The sequence below is a fragment of the Daphnia carinata genome, chromosome 5 (genome assembly GCF_022539665.2).
Source record: "Daphnia carinata strain CSIRO-1 chromosome 5, CSIRO_AGI_Dcar_HiC_V3, whole genome shotgun sequence".
In the NCBI taxonomy this organism is placed as follows: Eukaryota; Metazoa; Arthropoda; class Branchiopoda; order Diplostraca; family Daphniidae; genus Daphnia; species Daphnia carinata.
Window position 1 is genome coordinate 3,012,141 of NC_081335.1, and position 23,802 is coordinate 3,035,942.

Consider the following 23,802-nt stretch of genomic DNA (forward strand, 5'->3'; position numbering starts at 1 on the left):
CGTTTACAAAAAAAAGTGGCTAGGATCCATACCTGCTGCATAAACCCTAGTCTTATCAGTTATAACGCGCGTGATCGCTGTAGACTCACAACATTTCTTCGGTGCCATATCAAACTAAAGAAAACAAGTTAGAAACAAAACTCATCATGTCATAGTGTAACATCTTCAGACAGTAGTCGTTGTAGCCTTTTAAAGTACACACAACTGTATTAGATAACGCACCATACCTCCCCCACCCTTACAGTGGTAATCCTTAACATAGAGAGACGACGTTCTAAAAGCGTTTGCGTTTTATCTTCGTAGGGCGTTGTGGCAGATTCATCTGGTTGGAAAGCATAGGCCGTTCAGCTCGATGCATTTGTAATCGCTCAAAACCGTTGCCTTGGTATGTAATTGAGTGTGCAGTCTCTGCATGTCTTTGTCGTCTGCACGCCGCAATTTAGAAATCTCTTTGTTGTTTTCTTGGCATCTCCGTCAAATGTTAGAATAACACGTAAGTTTGATTCAAGAAAACTATTATAAAACATTTTAATTTATCCCTGTTGTCTTGGGAATAATCAAGCACTTTATTATGATGCTCTGCTCATGCCCAGCAACTATCACATGTTTTGGTGCCAAAAGAAATACGTAGATTCAACAACTTATTATTTGAAGATGGCTTGAGGAAGTAAAGATTGTTGAGGACCAAATCTTGATATTGACGCTGCAGTGGCAACAGAACGGTCTGGCAACTATTTATATGTTTTGTGTAGTGATCCACATTTACCACTGTAACACTATTTTTGCAGGTTATGCCAGCTGCAATATGATTTTTATTCATCTAGCAAACATACTACTGTTATTTAGTATAATTTCAACTTTCGTTTATTATGGGTCAAATCTTGGATCACATTCGGATAGTGTCTCTCCACAAACATTTATGAGCTCTTGGGAAAAATATGGCTGGTTCACACTCGCTTTATACTTATGCCAATACCTGGCACTTCTGGCCTTACCACAAGCAGTTTTCAATTTCTTGGGTTTTGTTTTATTCAACCCATTCCCTGAAGATCCACAAATAGAGGTAAATACTCAAACAATCAAGCATACATTTCTTCTTTGAATGTAATCAAATCTTTCCATTTTAGAAACCTATTTTGTTAGTCCCCTTTATATGTTTCCGTATGGTTACCAGAGGAGACTATCCTGAACTAGTACGAAACAATGTGCAGAGGAATGCTAACACCTGCTTGGATGCAGGGCTTGAGAATTTTATTATTGAAGTAGTTGCAGACAAATCAACGTCGCTAGTCCCTTCGCTGCATGTACGGGAAGTGATTGTGCCTGCAAATTATCAGACAAGATCTGGAGCTATGTTTAAAGCCAGAGCACTGCAATACTGCCTAGAGGATAGTGTAAGTAATCAAAATTGAAAAATCTTTGTTGAACAAAATACTTTTACATGCCTACAGTAATCAACTTTTATTTTTGGTAGGTAAATCAACTTGATGATGAAGATTGGATTGTACATTTGGATGAGGAAACTTTACTGACAGTTAACAGTGTACGGGGTATAATTAATTTTGTTTGCAAGGGTAAACATCAGTTTGGCCAAGGAATGATAACATATGCCAATGAACAGGTAGATACAAAACCGTTGGCTGTTACTGTGCTTCCCGTGACTGACACTTTTCTACCATCTTAGATAGTTAATTATTTCCTCACGCTGTGCGATACGCTCCGGGTAGCTGAGGATATGGGCAAAATCCAATTCCAGCTACGTGTTTTACGAATGCCGATTTTAGGATGGAAAGGGTCTTATGTCGTTTCTCAAGTAACTACAATTTCCTTGACTAACCGTTATCGGTCATACAGCTCAAACACACTACAAATAAATAGTGTTTATTAAATTTATTATTTTTTTTAAAGCTGGGGGCAGAACGTAAGGTGTCCTACGACAACGGCCCTGACAGCTCTGTTGCTGAGGACACATATTTCGGCATCCTTGCCGCTAGCCAGGGCTATTCGTTTGATTTTATTCACGGTAATATGTGTGAAAAATCTCCTTTCAGCTTGATGGATTTCCTCCAGCAAAGGAAACGCTGGCTTCAGGGTCTTTTGCTAGTAGCTCACTCATCTAGACTTCCCTTCAGGTAATTGTTTTTATGTCGGAATATGGTTGTTCCAGAAATAAGGGTAAGAAACTACCAGCCTGCCTTTCTCCTATCTAGATATCGATTTCCATTAGGCATAAGTGTTTATGCCTGGATTACCATGCCTTTAACAACCGCCAATCTTTTTTTAAAACCGATATTCCCCATCCCTATTCCTCAGGTAAAATTTAAAAAAAAAACCAATTAATGTTAGTTCAAGCACGAAGGTTATAAAAAATGTCTCCTTACAGGTTGTAGATATTAGCGTATCTTTCATCGGCGGCATTTGGATGTTTCTTTATATCTATGGTACCTGCCGATCGTTCAGCATTGCTCGCGTCGGGGTTTTTAAATTCCTGCTGCTATTGATGACCGGTGTGATCGTCACGCCGTTTAAAGTTGTAGTTGAAAATATAGCTGTTGTATGGGGTCTTTTTACGCCAAAACACACATTTTTCGTAGTGAAAAAAGACCTTATGCAACTCGTGTGATGGTGCGTTTCTGCTTCCATTTGCATATGACTATGAGTTTCCGAGCCTGATCTCCATAGCAAATAATGAAGGCATTCTCTCCTTTCCCAAATAGTCCTTAAGACAAATATTCTGTCTTGTATTTCTATGAGTGAAGATTTGTTAATAACCGTTTTTTTCAGCACAAATTTTCCGGTGTAGGGAGCTGTACTTTATAAATCGTCTTACAATCCTCTGCAAAACAATCTTGACGCACGAGATCCCAGTCTCGAGATTTTCTGAGAACGAACTGTTTTTAAATGAATTTCATTAACCTTCCTGGTTTTCTTAATTACTGTAATGTATAACTATATATGAACGAGGTTTTATTATTTTTTTTTTTATAAAGATTTTTTGGAGTGTTAATACACCCCTATATTTTCTTTTAATAAATATATCTATTGTATAAATATAGAAGAATAATAGGAACACAAATTCAATTCGTTTTACCAGATTTACACACAATAAGGTTAGCCTGCCAATCTTTTTACTGGTAGTACATTTCAATAATTACGCAATCGCTTAAACGTTAAAAAATTTTTTATTCCGACAGCGGAGCCTGAACAGTCCCAATCATGTGAAATGGAAGGAAAAACCGTGTATGTATTATGCTAAAATTCCCGCTGAAGATTGGCAAGATGCCATTAAGAACCACTAGATGACCAGATCGTGTTCACGTTTTCATCACGAGCAGACGCACCTGAAATACGTGGGCTGCTTGGTGGATACAGATATATGTTTATTTACTTGTGAACTATTAGTTTCTTTTTTAAACATGGCTGCGAAACGAGCAATTAACTATCTAACAAACAAAGAAATGCGAGATTATCTGACAAGGTAATTACAAAAAACCCTCTACCATTATGGAAATGTACCGTAATATTCGACCTTCTCATGACTCCATCGTTCATGGCTATTGTAGTTGTTGTCAAGTCCGATCTTAATCAATATCAATTGGACTTTTCTGCTTTTTTATGATTAAAGTTTTCTTTTATCAACTTTTTTTGTTCCTCCTTTTCTCAGCACACATTTCTGGGGACCTGTGGCAAACTGGGGTATACCTATTGCAGCTATAGCTGATTCTGGAAAGGATGTTTCAATGATTAGTGGAAAAATGACATTAGGTAAAAATCAAAATTTAAATTCCATTTTTCTTCTAACTATTTTGAAATTTTCTAAATCATGGTAAAGCATTGACACTGTATTCAATGATATTTATGAGATTTGCTTGGAAAGTGCAGCCCCGCAATTTGCTCCTTTTTGCCTGCCATTTTACCAATTCTGGTGCACAAATGTTTCAGGGCTACAGGTTTTTGAACCATTACTATGGGAAAAAAAAAGAAGAACCCTCTCCATAGTACACATTGTGTTTTATGTCTTATGTGTACAAGTATATGTAGAGAGCTTTACAGAAGAATTGGTTAGTGCCATTGAATAGTGGTGTGAAAATATTAACATGAGCTATGTCTAAGCCCCAAACAAAATAATTGTTCTTAACAATGCTCACTTTTACATGTATTTTTAGATTCACAAGAAACAAGCAGAATGTACAAGGTCACATTCTTTGTTTATGAATGTTGGGTTTTTTTTTCTAAATTATATGTAGCATGTAGTTGATGCACTCATCAACTTGAGGATGCATAAACATTAAACAAGTGATGGTTGGAAATCTGTTGATATAAGGCAGGCATGTTGCTAAATGGTAAATAAATAAAAGTTGCTTGATATAATATAGTTGATATTGGAAACCTTGCAAATCCTAAATCAATTTCATTTCCTCTTCAGCTGAATGACTGTCTGTAAGAAACCAGATTATCACTGTAAGTTAGATTATCACTGTAAGTTGATGCCTGTTGCTTTGCAGATAAACTAGAGGATTTTCTTTTCTTCTTGTTACCCGTAAACGTTGTTATTATTATTTTTTTCTATGTAGGTACAAAAAGTTCAGTTTTTCCCATGTAGGTTCAAAAGCTTGATTTTGGAGAAGGCTCTGACAAGGTTCAGTATACCAAAACATTGATACTTATGCTAAAGTCGCGCTATGTAGACACGCGGACTCCGATTTTCTTTTTGGAATCTAACGTTTTCGTCAGATTGGTTTTCCCCATCGTTCGCCGAGCTTAGTATTGCATTTCATGTTTTTTATTTCGAGCAGCTTTCAATATTTTTAGCCGTCGTGTCATTGTGTTATTCAAACACAAGAATGTTTGAAATTGTTATATTTTGGAACGTGAAGGTACTAGGGTAGCCTACTGTGTTAACCATACGAATTAAACGATAATGTTAGCTACCCTACCTAGATGGCGTTGAATGCATTTTGCTTATTTTTGTCTCATGGCGCCACTGTGCCTCAGACGTCTTAAGGTTGTAGTATGTAGCTGGCTAGTTACGAATATCTCTTATGTTTTGTAGCGATTGTAGCGCGAAAAAAAGGCAAAATACATGATTTTAACTATCAAGATAAATATTTGAAAAAGCGTCTTGTAAGTCACGTATTACGAAATTGTAAATTGAACGTTTCAAATCACCCTAAACTGTAACCATGACTACTAACATTATCTTTATCTGAAACGAATTTTCATGAACAGATATGAGCTTACCTGTGCCTTGATAACAAGTTTTACAAGTCTTCCATGATGATAACTGAGGTATAAAATTTTCAATTTATTGTTTCATTGCTTGTGAGCCTGTTGTGAAATTTGTGGTTTTGCATTTCAGTTTAAACTGTGTATCAAGCAAGTAGAGTTTCTGCAGAAATAAAGAAATTCTTTGATTCTTCACCAAGCCCGTAATTGCAAATGGATGGTAAGTTATTCTCGTAAAATGTACTAGTTAGAAGGCATGTGTTAGTTGGTATAATAGGTTATTCCATGTAAAACATCTAGTAGTTGCCATGTCAGGCCTATATAGGGGGACATAGTGGTTATTGGTTATCTTAAAACCAACCTAGCCTAACCTTAATTAACCTAACCTAAACTAACCTAATATGCCTGTATCATAATAGTTCTAAGCAAATGTTTTGGCAAGGTATGTCAAGACATGTTGCCACCCACACACGAAATCTATTTGTGCGGGTGCTCTATTTGTCACTTACGCTGTATCATAAAAGTTCCAAGCCAATGTTTTGGAACGTCAAGTATGTTGTAGAAATTGCCTTTTTTAAATTTAAGAATTCTCTAGAATTAACAATGAGATTCTTTGAATACCAGACTGTTCCATTGCCAAATAAGATTGGTAGTATAAAAAATTGCTTGGTAACTTTATGGTAGTTGTCAGTCAGGGGGACAGTGGAATTTTTTTATAGATGTGTATGCATGGTTACAAATAAACCAACTAGCCGCATTATCATTTATTCACGAACACACTTTATTGTAGAAATGGGTAGCAGAGAAAGAAATTCCGAATTGACAAATCATAATAAGTCATCATCAAGTGGCAAGAAAATGAACCAACAAGTGGTCGAAAAGGTTCGAGACCAAATGACGCCTGATATTCCGGAACCTCCAAATGAGAAAAAGGAGGATATGCAATTGAAAATGGCAGTTGATGGCCGGGAGGACTTGGCAATTGCTCTTGAGTCGGTGACCAACGATGGGAAGGGCTCTAAATGTTTAGCTAGCAAACCTGTCGACCAGGACCAATTCGATTTAACTGCGGAACTTCAACAAATTATACTTAATGAAACAATTGAAGAAGATGCCAAGACCAATGACCAAGGAATGGCAAAAAGAAACGAAGTAAAAATGGAATTGCCAGCCAAATCTGATCATGTGCAACAGCAGAAGTTGAAAATTGAACCGCACTCCAAAACTGATCAGTGGACAGCCACCGTATTTATAGCAGCGCCTCTAATTAAAAATTATGATTTAGCGATAATTGGAGAAGATCAGCATTTAGGAAAATGGAAACAACCGAAAGGAGAATTCAAACCATTGGTGCAAATTGGCAAAGACCTTCATATCTTTAAGGGCATTGTTCCCGTCCCTTCAACAGATAAGCCAAATTTCAAATTTGTTCACGTCAATGTTACCGACGAAAAGATAGAATATGAAGGAGAGGGAACTTGGGACAATCGGACTGAAGAATTATTGCCCGATTCTTGGAATTTCTTTGTTTTCAAACCGAAACCTAAATCAGTGTTTGCAAAAATTTGGGAAGCCGTAAAAGCGTATCTCCATAAATCAGAAACAAAAGAAAAAAATAGCTTTCAATTTCTTTAGAATCGTGTTCGACCACACATTGGAAAACATATTACCAGGTATTGCCTTACATCTGCAAGCCGTTCATACACAAATGTTGAGACTATTCCTTGTTTAATTAACATTTCATTTTCAGATTGGGATAGTGCCATGGAGTTTATAAGTGAATGCCTCGTAAAGGTAAAACAAGCAACAGGGGCGCAGTCTTCCGAAGGTTTTCTGCAGTTTCTTAACAAATGGTTCGAGAATCCCGAACTTCAAATTAACTTCGATCAGTTATTGCTACTAATAGTGGGGGCATGCAAGATGGAAGTCTATTCGACGAAAATGATCGACATCTTAAAACCAAATAGTAAAGAATTCTCGCTTTATTTGCATAATTTTAGTAGTGTGAAACGCAAACGTCAAGATTTTAAAACTATTCTCGAAAACATCGCTTGCTACGCTGGACAGGATTTCTGGTGGATTCTTTTTCGCTTAAATCGCTATTCAGAAGCACTTAGAAAATTCAAACCACAGGAGGTTTCAGAATCCATGTTAAAGACACTGGAAGAGATTCCCGAAGTACTACTAGACAATCCAGACAGCAGGAATAGAGTCGTAGACCATCTAGTCCGTTGGAATGAGATCGATGAAATATATTTCAACCTGCGTCCTGTTTTCGAAAAAAATATCAACTATCAGCAAATTCTCCAATCGCTTTTACTACAGCGCCTTTTTGTTCACAAGACGAGCGTCGAAGATGTCAGGAAGATCCTGCGCTCAGAGTTTATGAAAAAGGTTTATCAAAATATTTCAGCTGCAAACCGTGGCATCCCTGAGACCGAAAACAATACTTCTAACGACATGGTTTTGCTAAAATCAGCCAAACTTGCGCAGGCTGCGACTTCGAAGAGCGGCTGTGAACCTTCCCACGTGAAACGGTCATTGTCACAAGAGGGCTTATTATTCGAAGAAGCTATCAGAACTGTTTTCAACAGAAAGCTTTCGGATGCCGCAAAAGTAGCGTGTTGCATTCCCGATTATATGCTTCCGATCGTGACGCCTATTGTCGAAAACATTGTTTCTCAGACACTGGATACGCATTCAAAATTCAATCGTGATGATTATCGTTACTTTGGCCAGCTGGATGAGAATTGCTTTAAGAGTTTCCCTCGAGTCAAGGAGAAAATCAGTGCTATACTGCTAAAAATGACGTTGGATCACGTGAAATCAGGCTCCTTTCAGGATATTCCTACAATAAAACTGATGTTACTCGGGTTAGCTAAAAAAAGGACATCCCTTCCTTGAAACGTGCAAAAGTTGTGGACCTTCAGAAAGCAATTGGCAGATTGCCCCGAAAGTTCTTCAATAATCTATATACCAATTTGGAAAAATCCGGTACATCGGTAGACAATACTTTGAAACCCTACCGTAAAGGAGCAACCAAAGCCATAGTGGAACAATTGGAGAACCACTTGGACCAGCTAGCCGACATACTCATTAAAGTCCGGAAACGACGTGTTCCACTCATTGAGTTGGCTAGTCTTCAAGTAATTTCATTTCGTTTTAGTACTAGGGTAACTTCAATTTTAATGATGTATTCGTCATTTTTAGGACCTTCAGTTGCTTGACTGCTTAAAAAGTTTTGGACTTAGTGATCGGACACAAAACGAACTTCGCCAGGAGATAGACGAATTGCGAGAGCGACACAACTTGTATGTTTCCCTTTATAGCAGATTTTCCCGTTCAGATGTCATGTTCACCAGTCAAGAAGATGCGCACGAAGAAGAAAATGACCTTGAAGAAGATGACAATGAAGAAAACGACAACGAAGAAAACGACAACGAAGAAAACGTCGGTAAACCAGAAACCCGTCATATCTTGGATCCCAAAGAGTGGGAGAGTTATCTTAAAGACGTTGATTCGGGAAGGAGCATTTTAACTTTACTAGATGCCATCAACTTACCAGTACCGTTACAATTGCCGTCTGCTAGATGGCTATTCCGAATAAAAGAGAGTGATTTGTTTATAGAGAAAATATGGCATCCAATGGTGAAGTCTGCACAGACATTACCATTATACAGAAATGATCTGCAAGCATTCGTCGGTGAATGCGCAGCAGAATGGGAACGTTTGGCACTCCGTGTAGCCGACGGAAGCACATCGTTCATCTGCATGGACGAAATCGTTAAATTACAATCAGATCCCTATATTCTTTCAGAAAGACATTTGCAAATTCAGAGTGTGGAAGGTGTTGCAACAGCATATCGAAATTTCAAAAACCTTCAAGATTTACGCCATCTTATCGGTCCATTTGTAGCGGCACTTCGATTCTTCACTATTCGCGAAAGGGGCCCAATAGATGCGCTGCACAATTTCGTTAAAACCAATTTGATCAAAAACTGGGATACAACAACACTGGCTCAAATTGCAGAAAAAGGAATTCTTAAAGTTGTGAATGAAGACCTTAATATCGACCCAGAGCGACCTGAAACGCGAAATGCGATGCAGTTTATCAGTTCCCTGGTCACGGACGGAAATCGTTCTCCGCTCATCGAATGGCTGAGAGAAAAAACCGAAAAAGACATGGAAGCCATGGGGAAAATTTTACAAGGAACTTTGCTTGAGGCCTATGGTAGTTTTCTAAACTAGTATTTTTCATATGTTTCTATCTAATAATACCATCTTTTCGTTTCACAGGCCAACTTCAGTCGTTGCGAACACGGATCGCTCCTTTCCTTCAAAATGAATTTAGGACATATCAAGATCTATTAAAAGTTGTCCGGGCCTCAGAAGAACGCTTTGCGCAGCGCATCTCTGGCCGTGTCCAACCAATCAATTGCAAATGGTTGGTTAACATGCTTCCTGAAATTCAAGCCGCTATCCGCGCTAGTGTCATTTCGCCCTCAGAAGACGCCAAAGAAAAACTGACCAAACTTCGCCAAGTTGCTATTCACCCCAAAAATGAATCCTACTCGATCGAAATACGCCTGAAACCGACCGGTTTACTTTCAATGGAAGAATTGAAACAAGCTTTCCAGCTGCTGGATATGGCTGCGGTGGATGATGGAGACGATAGCGAAGAATTGATAGGTCGCATTAGACGGAACGTCGGGCTAATCGAGAAGCTATCTGAAGTATTTCGTCACCTTTATGCATCCGGCTGCATTACCTTCACTTTCCGTAATAGCATTTCTGTTGAGCTTGCTGATTTGGAAACGGAAATCAAAGTGATGCAAGATCAATTAGAAAAGTGGACCGAAAATTGGAAAGAAATAGAAGAAATGCCCTTCCTATCACTTTTTTCGCGTGGTTACCTTCTTCAGCTAGCAGATTTGATCGGCAGAAACGAAATCGATGATGTTAAATCAATTTTGAAGATTCGACTACCGGCTGGGGCGTCAAAAATAGACACACTAGTTAACGAGCTTATTCGGGAAACTCCCTGTATCGGTGGTGATGAAGACTGGCTTTCTGTTGCTCAGCTATTCACAATTCTTCGACAACTTCATCAACTTATCGAAGCCGTTTTTCACCAGAAAAATCGTGAACTTGACCTTCCACCATTCCTCGTTTCATATGGTCGAACGTTGAAGTCTCACTTTATCGACAAAGCCGTCGTCATTCTCAACGTCCCGCGAGAACTTCTAGTAGGATGTTCTTTGGCGGCGTTTATTTCGCTTACAAATCAATCAATAGAGCCAAGTCGAATTCTTTTCGTAACGACCAACACAGACGAGCCAGAAGTCGAGCGATTTATGAAACTTTGGTCTGTTGGTAAGGCTGAAGCGGATTTTTTTATAATCCTTCACGTCGAGAGACTCACGGCAGCTTGCGCCTGTGCTATCCGTGAAGGTGTCGATCGAGTCTTACCCGAACGACGCGCCAAACTTTTACTGCTGGCCCAGCACCACCATCGGGTCCAGTCCACAAAATCACTTGGTGCTCGACTTGGCGTCGTTTCTGATCGTCTGCTAGAAGTTAATTTCACAGCAGACCAACTGCGCCATTGTTTCGCCAGTCTTCTACCGAATGCGGCCAACCTGCATTTCTTCACTTCAAAATTGCCGGGTTGCGGCAAGAGCCAACAAGCGATGCAAAAAGCTGCAGATCAAATGCCTAGTCCCGATTATTATCGCATATGTGTGCGAACTGGCTCCGTTGACGAACTTCTTGCCAGTTTGAAGAAAATTGAAAACCTTTCTAGTCAGTCGAGAAAAAGTGCTGCATATCTTCATCTAGATGTCGCCCATTCTGTTTCTCTCGAGTTCAATGACATTTTACTCTCTTTGCTAGTGCATGGAGCACTCTTTGATCCGAAAAAGGCCAAGCTAGGATATTGGATGATCTCTACCCGAACCAGTATTGCTTTGGAATTCGCTTCCCCATTTGGAGTGAAGGAGTTCCCAGTCATAGCTTATCTAGGAAAACACCATGTATGTGAATGCAACAAATCCTTTTTCAGCTACGATTTAGCTGCGATGCCCCGTGTTCTTGGACAACCAGTGACGATCAACCGCTCCAACGCCCTTGTGGCGACCGGAAAATTCCTACAACTTAAACAGGCAGGACAGGAAGGATTACGGACGTGGGATGATATTTGTTCTCTTCCCGAAACCCTCATGATTGATCCTTTGCCTGAAGATTCAACCTTTGATCTCCTAGTGGATTCCTTTCAACATACAGAAAATCGAACTACGCCGACTTTTAGTACCTTAAATGCCATGGCCTCTTTCCTTTATCGGCACATTTGCGCCATGATAACTAGCATGTGGTTTAATGGCTCAGCTGTGTATCTGTTTGACAGTGACGATTTAGCTGGGGTATTCAAATTGAATGTTTTCAATTTATTGCTCAAAGTGGCCAATGATAGCATCAACCGGTGTTGGTCTATAGTCAATGAAGGAAAGAAGCTAAACGAAATGGACTGGACGAACCGTCAAAGAGCCATGTTCCTGCTGGGACTGAATGAGGATGGATTTATCACTGGTATGAATGTGGTGGGACGCGATGCAAAAGCCTTAAAAAGCATGTTCCATGCTAGCTTGCTCCCCACTCTGCAGCAGCAGTATCTCCATTTTCAAGAGTTACGCGGATTCCGAAATCTAATGCAGAGCCAGGATGGCGCTGAAGTCATCTTGAACGCTATGCGATCTCTTTTGCTCTTGGATGGAACTGCCACCAGTGCAGTCAAAGTATATAAGTTGGATAGCGATCCCAAAAATACTGCAGCTAGTCAACGTTTAAACGAGTTGGTTGGACAAGATCAAGGGTTAGTTAATTTTGATTTCGCATTTTCCCAAATAAGACAACAGTTTGAATTCAACTTGTTCTAGGTATGTGCTGACTGGGGATAACATCACGAAAATGATGTTTGCTCTGTATCGGATCCGTTGTGGCCTTCCTGTGATAGCTTTCGGAGAGGCTGGCGTGGGAAAAAGTGCCCTATTCCGCTTCCTCATTCAGACATTGCTGGGTCACACGTTTGAAGTCTGCAATGTTAATAGCGGGACAACTATTGAAGATGTAGAGAAGATGATCGAATCTGCTGTGAAAATCATATCGAGAAACCCTGAAGCCCAGGTATTCCTCTTCTTCGACGAAATGAACACCGCAGATCCACACGTCATCGCGTTCTTCAAAGAACTTATGCTTGACCGCCATTGCCATGGGACACTTTTGCCAGAAAATTTACATTTAATGGCTGCCGCCAATCCTTATCGTCATTTGCACGAGGCAGATAAAGAAGCCGCTGTCGGACTGGCTTTTCGCTTTGCCCAAAGTACGCAAAGTGAGAACAGGGGTGCCCGGTCCGACGCACGTGATTTGGTGTATCGAGTCAACGAATTACCGGCCGCCTTCTATGATCACATTTATGATTTTGGTCACCTTTGCAACGAAGCCGAAAACACGTATATTGAAGAAATCTGTCAATATGGGTTGCCTAGGTCCGACTTTACTCCCGGGCGCGTCAAACGGTTTGTTTCCGTTGTTCAGAGGAGTCATCGGGTTGCAAGAGCGCTAAGTGTCGACCCGGAGTCAGCGGTGTCACTTCGAGATGCCACTCGAGCTGTCCAACTTTTCAATTGGTTTTGTCTAGCACCAGCTGGTCAAAAAATTTCAAATGGAGACGTGACAGTAGCAGCCGATTTGACCATTTACCTTGTCTACGCCTTCCGATTCCGTAAACGAAAAACGTTTTTGGAGAATGTATTCGGAAAGGATCAATCAGCTTCGAAGAACATGACTGAAGTTTCCAGAATCATCGCCAAAATGCTTTATGAACAGGCACACGGAGCATCTATCGGCTCAGGAGCAATTGCTTTAAATGACGCCCTTTGCGAAAACCTTTTTGCTCTGTATGTTTGCGTCCTAAACGGTAACCACTTATTTTTCAGTTTAATTTCTTATTCTCGTAAAATTGCGAATTTCTTGTACAAAACTAGGAATATTTCTGATCATTGTTGGACGGCCTGGATCATCGAAGTCGTTGTCGGTCGAAATCTTAAAATTAGTACTTTCACCGGGCAATCACACACTCCGACACAATTTAGGAGATTTGCCTGCCATTACAGAGCGCTATTTCCAGTGCTCACCGATGTCGACATCTTCTGGATTCAAAGCCCTGTTCGAATCGGCGCAACGACTTAGCGTCGATCCGAAGAGGATGCTTGCTATGGTGGTGCTGGATGAACTCGGCTTGGCCGACATGTCGCCAGAAAAACCTATCAAGGTGTTGCACGCCGAACTGGAGCGCAAATCCGTGCTGACATCGGGCGAAGAACAGCAGCAGTCGCCGTATTCAGTCGTGGCCCTCAGCAATTGGGTGGTGGATGCTGCCCAGGTGAACCGAGGAATCTTGATTTTACGCACGCAAGCCAACAAGGAAGATCTGTTAAGATCGGCGAAACAGCTAGCCGAGTCATTGATCGTTAAATTCGCTAAAGAATCTGCAAGAGAGCGCATCATTGAGATGCTAACTGAAAGCCTAGAAAGTGTTGTCAGCACATATCAAGAACTTGACAAAAGAGAAGATATTGGTGGAGGCCATTTTTTCTCGATGAGAGATTTCTTTTTCTGCGTCAAGAATTTCGTTTGCTCCGTTTTTGATTCTGACACGATTTCTCGACACCTATTGATTCAGTCAGCAGTTCGTAACTTTGGCGGCCATGAAAAAGCTAGAAGATTGGTAAGAAGCAGCATAGCTAATAACCTCGAAATGAATTTGGACGTCATTCCAGTTACATCACCACTCAACCTGATTGTGGCAAACATTCAAGATTCTTCAAAACCGCTATCGATTCATATCGCCAGACATTTAATGATTCTTAACCGATCGATGATTGGACTACAATTACTCAATCGCTATGTTAAAAGGCAATTGGATGATGGAACGAACTGGAATGTTCTGTTTGGTTCCTGCTTTCCAGGCGATTTGCAAGTTACAGCCGTGACAAGAAAATTACGTCAAGTGGAACAAGCTATCCGATCGGGCGGCGTTCTAATTCTGTGCCACGCTGATCAGCTTTTCGAATCTCTCTACATGGTGCTGAATCAGCAGTATTGGGCTCAAGGAGAGGTTACCATGACGCAGATCGCTCTTGGTCCATCCATTCGAGCTATAGCACTTCCTAACGGTCCGTTTCGAATCATCGCCCTCCAAGACACAGACGTTGCACTCAATCGAGAGCTGATGTCGCCAGCCATCTTGTCTCGATTTGAGAAGCACGAACTAAGACCTTCTCATCTCCTAGATGACGCCGGGAAGTTTCACCGAAAGGGTATCGAATCACATCCGCTCTGGTTAGCTGTTGCGGAGACAATCAAACGACAGAAATTTATCTACGGATATCATGAAGAGTCTTTCGCCGCATTGGCCCTTTATTTACAAGATGGAGGCATACCAATGGAACTTGAACAAAATGAAGATGAAGATCAACACAGTACCACCACGATCTGGATGAGAGCGACCAACCCAATGTCCATGATCAAATTAGAAAGGGATCCTAGCATCGACACGGAATTGCTGGACGTGTGTCGGCGCTACCGTCATAATTTTGTTTTGGAAAACATAGATGACGCCTTACGCAATGTCAAATCAAATCGGATAGTTATTATGACAAACACGCACCGTCATTTGGAAATCGTATTTGCTGTGTCTTCCCCATACCGCCATTCCACCATTCAGCTTTTTGAAATCCTTACTGAACTTGAACTCGTCAAGCTGTTGGAATCGATTAACGACGAAGATTTGGCTGATCCAGACTTCTGCCTTATTGTCCAGTATGACGCAGTGTCTGGACCGATAGAACAATTCCAGCTTGCCAAGCACGAAATAGAGCAGCGGTTTGAAAAGAAACAATGCCGTGTCATTGTCGTCGTGCACGTCGATCCTCGGCCTATGAATATGCACTGGGTGTTTTCCTTTGGTGATGGTTGGGATTATTGTTTCGTAGATGAGGCCGTCCGTGGCGGCCAATTAGACCACCATCGAATCCCGCTAGGCGAATTCGTCAAATCGCCTTCCGACCAAACTTTGTCGGGTTTTATTGAGAAAATGTCAACTGGATCATTCAAGTCATTATTACTTGAAATGCTCGGCCCAGTTTTGCAAACAAGTCTAGCCACGTTACGCGCCAGCTTGGGACAATTTTACAGCGGCGTCCGAATAGCATTAGGACTGCCAAACAACCAAACCTTGATAAAATTGATGAAAGGTAAATTTGACTTTCCCCATTTTGAGAAAATGTTTGATTTAATCTGCTATTTTTGTTTTCATTAGAATGCTTGCTGGCCCAACTGAATGACAGCGGCATAACCTGGAATGTAGTCGATGCAGTGAACGATCCAAGTTTTGATTCTTCCTCTTCGCTAATGGAGGGCCTCTGGGGTGTTTTCAAGCACAAAATTTGCAACCCTCTTGCACACTTTTTGCTTGTTAGTGATATCTGGCGCATATCTGATCAACCCACCGCCACGTTATGGTGTGACTTTGTTACCGCAAATTATCCCGACCGCCTGATGTCGCTCAACTCTTCCGACTCTCCCCCCCAAATGCCTGTTGGATTTCGATCTTGCACCCAACCGTTTGGTCGATTGCTAGCATCTTTCGACATGAATTACGCTCAACGCACAGAACCACGTCTCAACAGACCACTTCAATGGCTCTTAGAGCGTGTCGCTAAAAACGAAGATGAAAATTCGCAAGAGATTAAAGAGGTACGTATGTATGCAACTTGACGAAAACATTGTATTATTTTTATTTTTATTGTATTCAAGGCGTACTTTCTTGATTGGTTTTTGCTTCGCATCCCTCCACATTTGCATCGCTGTTTGCGAAAAGTGCCGCTGTCGAAGATGAGTTATATTGTTGACAGTCTGTTTGAAGAGCCAGCCAAGTTTTTCCTTGACTGGGAGCATTGGGAAGCAGAAGTAATTGCAGCACTTGAATTGGTTAGCATTGCATGTTTCGCGACTGCGGATACAGTTGACTTTTGGAGCGAGGCAACGAGCAGGATACGCAATTGGAAATTTTTCACCGAAACAGCAGCCCGGTTATCCTTGGGGATATTGGCTTCATCCGATGTTATGAAGTCCCAAAAAAAATTCATGTCATCAATTTCTTCAATTGAAGTATTTATTAGTTGCCTTTTAATCTGTAGTACTCCAACGAAAATGTTTATTTATTTTGATTTTAGTTGAGTCCGGCGCTTACGAACCTGCTAGATCGCGTGGAAGATTTGCCACAGCTTTGGCTTAGTTTGAGAATCACGAAACGTGTATTGCTCTTTGATCCAGATTCGGACATCAGACTTCCAGAACTACAAGTTTCTAGACCTCACAGGCTATTTGATAGCCTGACAGATTTAGTCATTAAATCCGTCATTCGACCAAAAATGACTAGTGCTGGCCAAACAAACCGAATTGTCCGAACAGCTGAGTTGTACGCCTTGTTAAAAAGCACCTCGTCTTGTACTTCTCCGGAAGAGCTTGCAAAAATACTGGCAGAATGCCCCACTACCAACTCAGTTGTATTACGAGAAAATAATATTGCTGAAGGAAATATCGACAGGCATTGTTCAAGTTGCTCAAGTCCGCTTACCACAATTGGGAAAACAGAAGATGGTGAGACCCATCCAGTTATTCATTTGCGTACCCCTAGTGCCAAAATGGTAGATACCCTGTTCGAAGAGTACCAAAAATTCATGTTCTTCTTTGAGCGTGTCGCTGAGTTGTTCATCCAACAACGAAAAAACAATCCGCGTGACATTCAAGATTTGCTGCAGTATCTTTTAAGTCCTGATTTCCGTCTGCGAGTCTCATGGCGCTTCCTAACCGTTATCGTACGAACGGTTTTGTCAACTCGTTCTGGCAAAAAAGTTATGGGTGATCTTCTCTTAACCATTCGATGCAACCGGCCGTCTATCGAATTGAATGTCAATGCCTACAATTTATTACGTGCCTTACTCGCGTGTGCCGACCAAGACATCCGGAACAACCAGGACGCCGAACCAGGTTTTGATTTGATAGAAGCTGCCATGACAGGTGATTGGACTGTTGATCGCATTGAACGACTAGCCAACATTCGAAAGCAAATCGCTGAAGTTGACAATGGAGTCGAGAATGTTATAGCAGAATGGTCTGGCTGGCGGAAAAACCAGAATGACCAAGCCCTCACGGATTCCTTGCTGTTCTTCATCTTGCGGTTTTTCTCCAATGAAGGAGATCAAACTAGACTGAGCCGAATGTTCCGCAATCCAAGAATAGCTCAAGAACTCAATCACCACAAGGTTGTAAACAATGCCATCAAGACTTTATCTCCGCTTTCGTTAGGTTTCGATCTACAATCTGCTACCACTACAGCGAATGTATTCCAAGAGCGTTTGATGGATGGGGATCGTTTTGGTACTGGGGCATTCCAGCATTATCCTGCACTACGCGAAATTCAACCCGATTGGGCTCCGTTCATCGCCCGACTCTCCTATCACGCGTATGATGTGTTCGTAACCAAAAAGATCCGCTTACTAAGAGAAATGGCTACCAATCTAGTTGCCACGTCGCAATATCTTCTTCCGGGCATTGACAATCATCCCTATTTGTCCAGCTTTACATTGGAGGCGTTCCGTTGGTTCGTTTGTAACTGTGGAACGTTGAATTGTGTCGGAAACTGTGGGCATCCTACGCCAGAATCCATTTGCGTCAATTGTCGCGTTGCCCTAAGTCAAGCTTATCCTAATCCACGGGCTGGAGTTCGACGAGCAACCGCCAGAGACTTTCAGCCACCGACCGGGATTCACGTGACTCGAAATGCCACCCGTACCCCAACTTTTGCTGTGAGAAACTGTTCACCGGTTGTCACCCGATTTGCCCTCTTGCTGAATTCATTGGCACTGATGATTGCTGCTTTAAATCCACGAACAGAACAACACGCCATTGCTCATCTACTTCTGACGCTTCCGTTAGCTGAACGTCAGCGAGATGAAAATCGTCACGCATTGATTCGGCTTCTGTCGAATCATATAATCGTCCATCTAGACCTACTCTGTCAGTTGTTAGTGGCATCTAGACCACAATTGGCAATGACGGACAAGTTCCGCATTGGCCATTTGTTACTTCACAAACTACTCGCATCTCAGGACCGTTCATGTCTTACACAAGCGGCCGATTTTGCTAACGGAACACAGGCAAGAGAAACTTTCGAGAATGGGCTAACAAGACTGTTGAACCAACAAGTAAACCTAGCGGAAGAGCTCGATCACATCGCAGGGCAATCAGATGCGGCATCGAAGGTATTACGGCAATCCTTCTTGCACAACGAAACATCGCATTGGGCTTATGCAAGAAGAGTCTTTGCTGATCGACAAACATTACAACTAGAACTGGCCAGGAACGGTCAACTCCGCAAAACTCTGCCTTTCCTGGATTTCTTACTGGATGATGAAAATTGGATGCCCAAATTAAATGCGTTGCAGTACCTTGGAGAAGCTTTGCGTTTTGTCGCTCTCGTTCGCACTGTTTTGGCAGGAGAAATAACTCTAGAGGAAGCAAACCGTGTGACCATCGCCCAGGGTTTGGAAAAAATCACGGATATCGTTATTCAGAAAGTGGTCCTATTAGATCGCGGGCGCCCTGTAGCGACCAGGGATCATGTGATGGGCCTGTTTGATGGTTTTAAACAGTTGTGGGATCGATTCAGTCAGTTGCAAAATACGGAGAAGAAAACTTTCCTGGATTATTTCGAATGTCAGCAAGTTGATATCAACGTTAGACCCAAAACAATACTTGATCAAGAAGCACCGCTTATTCTGATTTTGGCTGGCAATGAACTGCCGGAGACTACGTTCAGTTGCCAACTATTGAGTCACGCTGTGGAAGCTGCTTCATCCATCGCCCTTACTGACTTTATTCAACCGCTTTGTCGAGGAGGCTCAGGACGCGTCCGACTCTCATGTTCGAGCTCTGCAGCTTTAACTGATTTCGACGAATCCCTCTACGCCCACGTTTCAACTGAAGAGGTCGATAATTTTATTCGGGATCATGTCATCGACCGGTCGACTCTACAGCTTGCTGAGTCATTCGCAATGGCTGCCATTTTAGGACCGGCTGGTAGTACCATAGCAGAAGAGTTGTCTCTTGAGGTCATCCCAGAATTTGTGTTCAAAGACGATATGGAATCGGGAAATTTTCTTGTGAGTCTGGAGAGGCGTTCTATCCCTTGGCAGCCATCTGCCATACCTCCACAACTCCAGGAGATCATCTTAGCTGATTTGGTACGTTATCAGGGAACTATGCTTTAAAAAAAAGTGTTTCATTTTTCGTTTTATTTACGAAATTGCAGGAAAAAAATCGCTCTTTGGCCGAGGCTAGGTCGATCCTCATTTCTGTCATCACGCATCTTCATTCAAATACCGAACCACTAGTCGTTAGCAAGGTGCGGAAGAACTACATCTCCGACGTGTTGGAGGAATTAGTGCAGGCAGAAGTTTTGACAGAACGCCATATATCGAACGCCACTGTAGGCGTCCTCAACAGACATTTAAAATTGGAAGTTCGTCACGCTTTTGGTTTGCTGAAAGCCATTGTTGCGCGAATGAAAGGTGATGACGTTTTCGGTGGCCGCGTCCGAGAAGGTTGGACGACGATGATGCCTGAACGTCTTGCTCAACTGACGAGTCAAAAATTACGAGCCGATGCACAACCAGGTGGAATCCTTGAAACTGTATTACAGATGGTCAACATTATATCAGGTTCTCAGCCCGTCCCGGTCGAGCTTACCCCAGACAAGTCTTTGTTGTATGCCATCAGACAGATCGAAGGTCCAGAATGGGATGGAATTCCCACCGAGTTGAAAATGGAACATCTCGGCCACCTACTCTTAATTGTCGAATCCGTTGCCAAAAAATAAGCCTTTGTCATTTGTCTTCTCGTCTCTATTTCAATCCAGTATTGTCTTGTTATCCGATATTATGTCAATTAAGATTACTAATTTGTTTCCTTAAACATGTGATAAAAAATAAGGTGAAGGTCGCACCTGGCCTAGTTTATTGGCAACCCATTTTTCTAGTAGAGGGTTACAAAATTATAACAATTTTTTTTTCATTCTGAAGAATTTTTTCATTGTTCTTTGTATTTTGTAAGCCGTGTTTACAAAATGGAGTTTTGCATCAGTTAGTTCCATTCACTCGCTGAAATTGATTTAGTATGGCGAGAGGTAGTGAAGTTCAAAAACCTGGATATGGCAATATAGTTTAATGCAACCGTCGTTTTTTTACATTCTGTTTCATTCAATATCTATATTTTGATAGGTTTAGTTCATTCAACTGTTACTGAATTTAAATTAAGCTGGTTTTAAGTGTTGGTATCACATAATCAAGCATGGATAGCTGGTGTGACTGTGAGGATTTGGTTTTACCATAAGTTGAGCAGATGAAACATTTTCAGTCGATCAGTGTACACGATTCAGCATTTGTAAGTCACAATAGAAAAATTACTTATTCTTCTTACGATTCACAGATAATAGAAAGATTAAATTTTCTTCTTGAAACACATAAACTAATTTGCAGCTAACTGTTCAGTTTCCTAGTTATTTTTTTTATCAAGTGAACTATTTTGGAAATACAGCACTATTTCTGCTGCATAGGGCTGGCGCTATAGCGTACTGGCGCGCTAGCATTATATAAAATGTTAGGTGTATTTCAAAATCGGTTGACTTAATGAAAAAAATAGCAATTTTACTGGAATCAGCATTCAATTTTGAGTATATCTTGTGATTTTCACTCAATTCCAATGAGTTTCAGTTCTTGCAGGTATAAATTTTAAGCCAGACAAAATAAGCCCGACTTGTGTTTATGACGTATAATTTTAAAACTATAAGACCTATTGAAAAATAACCTTGATTTCCGTGTCAAGCATTCAATTCTGAATCGAAATCATTGTATTTTTTGTATTCCATGAAACTCACGCAGAATAATGAAAATTGAACGCTGATTTCGATTTAGCTATTAGTTTTCTCCTTAACCCAGCCGTTTTGAAAATAAAAGAAAACAAAGTGCTGTTAGTGACACTTTTTTTGCGCCTTAGCATACTGATACGCTAGCCGTTTCAAACATTCGGTGTAAACCTAACCTAACCTAATTAATTTAACCTGGCTTAACTTAATTTACGTAACATAACCTAACCTAACCAAACCTAACATAATTAACTTAACTAACCTAATCAAACCTAACCTAACTTAACCTGTCCTAGCCTAACCTAACCTAACTTAACCTAACTTAACTTAACGTAACCTAACCTTCCTTAGCCTATTATAAAAAACTATTTGTTATCAGTTTATCACTGTCTGCAACGCATTCTATAAAAGAAAAGGCGCACCGGTACCCGTTGCCAGCGTCATCTGGATTCCGGGGGGCAATAGACAAAATTCTATTACCCCTCGAATTCGGGGGGGGGGGGGGGGGCAATAGATTTTTCCTTATGAAAATTTACCATAATACTAGTAACGTTGGCCGGGGGATAGGTGGCGCTAGCGTATTTTAACGCTATTTTTAAGAAAATCGATTCATGCCATTTTTTCGCCTGTCTACTTTTAAATCTTTTCGTAATCAAGAGTTCCCCTGTCTTGCCCGCCGACCCACTCATTGTTTTTGTCCGTCAAAATAGGCCAGTTGAAGGCCTTGCTATCACTGCACCATTGCCAGTTGAAGTTGCTCGTCGACCTCCTCTCTGCCCGTCAAGCCATTCTTTGCCCGTCAAATCATTTTCTGCCCGTCAACCCACATTCCTTTTGCCCAGTCGCTGCCCGTTAAAACGCCCGCCATAATTGCCCGTCCACCCAAATTTTGCCTCTATCCATCTTCCCTCGCAAAGTTGCTGCTCGTCAACCCACTTTGCTCGCCAAGAAACCGGCTGTTGCTGCCCGTCGTCCCCTTCTCTGCCCGTCGGCACCCTCTTCGACCGTCGGCCCACTCTCTTCCCGCCGACCCACTTTGCCCACCAAGAAACCCGTCATTGTTGCCCGTCGACCTCCTGTCTGTCCGCCGGCGCACTCTCTGCCCGTCGGCCCGCCAAACAGCATCGACATTTTGTTCGCATTTACCCGTCCCTTCAATTTCCCCCCCGTCATTAATGTCGGCTTCATTTAGCCGCTTATCCACTCTTTGCCCGTCCACCCACTCGTTGCCTCTGCCCGTCTTCCATCCCACAGCTTTTGCCCGTCACGCTACTCTTTTTTTCCTATTTAACGTACCCGCTATCCCAGGCCGTCAGCTTACCTACTGGAGCCCCCACCCTCCCGTAGACTGGAAAATTACCAAAATCCACATTTCCACCCATATTCTAGTCTTCCAAATCCCCATCCCGCCGATTCACTGCAGCCGGCGGCGGTCTGAACCCTTTTTCAGGTAGTCCCCCCGCCAGCCAATCACAGGAAGAGCACAGTGTGGCAGACACAGGCTCCTCCTCTTTTCCTTGTTGTTTTATGTACTATAGATTAGACCTTCTCATGACTCCATCGTTCGTGGCTATTGTAGCTGTTGTCAAGTCCAAAGTTAATGAATTTCAATTGGACTTTTTCCTTTTTATGATTAACGTTTTCATTCATCAACGTTTCTTTTTTCCTCCTTTTCTCAGTACGCATTTCTGGGGACCTGTCGCAAACTGGGGCATACCTATTGCAGCTATAGATGATTCTGGAAAGGATGTTTCAATGATTAGTGGAAAAATGACAGGTAAAAATTAAAATTATAATTCTTTTGGCAATTTAACTATTTAAAAATGTTTTAATCATGGTATAGCATTGACACTGTATTCAATTATATTTATGATATTTGCCTGGAAAGTGCAGCTCCACAATTTGCTCCTTTTATTACCTATTATTATTGCATTTTATAATTATTGCACAAATGTTTCAGGGCTACAGGTTTTTGAACCATTACTATGGTTAAAAAAAAGAAGAAACCTCTTCATAGTACACATTGTGTTTTATGTCTTATGTGTCCAATTATACGTAGAGAGCTTTACAGAGGAATTGGTTAGTGCCATTTATTAGTGACATTAAAATATTAACACGAACTATATCTAAGCCCCAACAAAACAATTGTTCTTAACAATGCTCACCTTTACATGTATTTTTAGTGTCTCACAAAAAAAAAAAGCAGAATGCACAAGGTCAAATTCGTCTTTTATAAACATTGAGGGGTTTTTGCTAAATTGTTTGTAGCATGTAGTTGATGCACTCTTCAACTTGAGCAGGGTGCATAAACATTAATCAAGTAATGGTTGGAAATCTGTTGATATAAGAAGTTGCCTGATATAATATAATTGATATTGGAAGCCTTGTCAATCCTAAATCAATTTAATTTCCTCATTGGCTGAGTGTGTGTCTATAAGAAACCAGATTATCACTGTAAGCTGATGCTTGTTGCTTTGTAGATAAACTAGGGGATTTTTTTCTCTTGTTACTCGTAAACGTTGTTTTAATTT

General features: G+C 41.3%; 3 protein-coding genes across 6 annotated transcripts; all 3 read left to right on the forward strand.

Annotated features, from left to right (window-relative positions):
• The first annotated feature begins 435 nt into the window (after window positions 1-435).
• Window positions 436-2,958, forward strand: LOC130695974 (beta-1,4-mannosyltransferase egh-like). 3 transcript variants are annotated; one of them, XM_059495503.1, is made up of 8 exons: window positions 436-722; window positions 789-1,063; window positions 1,128-1,394; window positions 1,475-1,621; window positions 1,685-1,813; window positions 1,909-2,132; window positions 2,211-2,313; window positions 2,384-2,958. In XM_059495503.1, the coding sequence occupies exons 2-8, from the start codon at window positions 806-808 to the stop codon at window positions 2,621-2,623; spliced, it is 1,368 nt and encodes a 455-aa protein (XP_059351486.1). In that variant the 5' UTR covers window positions 436-722; window positions 789-805; the 3' UTR covers window positions 2,624-2,958. The 3 variants fall into 3 exon arrangements, with proteins under 3 accessions (XP_059351486.1, XP_059351487.1, XP_059351485.1); XM_059495502.1 differs by having other exon boundaries at window positions 448-493; window positions 563-1,063; XM_059495504.1 differs by having other exon boundaries at window positions 436-1,063; window positions 2,228-2,313; window positions 2,384-2,531.
• A 341-nt stretch (window positions 2,959-3,299) lies between these two features.
• On the forward strand, window positions 3,300-23,493 carry LOC130695993 (mitochondrial pyruvate carrier 1-like). 2 transcript variants are annotated; one of them, XM_057519061.2, is made up of 4 exons: window positions 3,300-3,478; window positions 3,665-3,765; window positions 3,833-3,950; window positions 23,240-23,493. In XM_057519061.2, the coding sequence occupies exons 1-4, from the start codon at window positions 3,300-3,302 to the stop codon at window positions 23,262-23,264; spliced, it is 423 nt and encodes a 140-aa protein (XP_057375044.2). In that variant the 3' UTR covers window positions 23,265-23,493. The 2 variants fall into 2 exon arrangements, with proteins under 2 accessions (XP_057375044.2, XP_057375043.1); XM_057519060.2 differs by lacking the exon at window positions 23,240-23,493 and having other exon boundaries at window positions 3,301-3,478; window positions 3,833-4,125.
• On the forward strand, window positions 5,092-20,247 carry LOC130695964 (uncharacterized). The gene is given in 14 exon segments (XM_057519024.2): window positions 5,092-5,289; window positions 5,360-5,446; window positions 6,017-6,837; window positions 6,839-6,899; window positions 6,977-8,104; window positions 8,107-8,372; window positions 8,437-9,457; window positions 9,523-12,094; window positions 12,159-13,201; window positions 13,269-15,539; window positions 15,605-16,041; window positions 16,102-16,455; window positions 16,521-19,592; window positions 19,661-20,247. Coding segments are annotated over 13 exon segments (13,620 nt in total). The 5' UTR covers window positions 5,092-5,289; window positions 5,360-5,439; the 3' UTR covers window positions 20,228-20,247.
• Window positions 23,494-23,802: the final 309 nt, after the last annotated feature.

Excerpts from the sequence above, each read along its gene's own strand:
- LOC130695974 (XM_059495502.1), top strand. The coding sequence starts at position 740 with ATGTTTTGTGTAGTGATCCACATTTACCACTGTAACACTATTTTTGCA. Across the intron at positions 1,622-1,684 it reads TAACATATGCCAATGAACAG|ATAGTTAATTATTTCCTCAC; the intron begins GTAGATACAAAA and ends CTACCATCTTAG. Across the intron at positions 1,814-1,908 it reads GGTCTTATGTCGTTTCTCAA|CTGGGGGCAGAACGTAAGGT; the intron begins GTAACTACAATT and ends TTTTTTTTAAAG.
- LOC130695993 (XM_057519061.2), top strand. The coding sequence starts at position 3,300 with ATGACCAGATCGTGTTCACGTTTTCATCACGAGCAGACGCACCTGAAA. Across the intron at positions 3,479-3,664 it reads ATGCGAGATTATCTGACAAG|CACACATTTCTGGGGACCTG; the intron begins GTAATTACAAAA and ends TCCTTTTCTCAG. Across the intron at positions 3,766-3,832 it reads TAGTGGAAAAATGACATTAG|CATTGACACTGTATTCAATG; the intron begins GTAAAAATCAAA and ends ATCATGGTAAAG.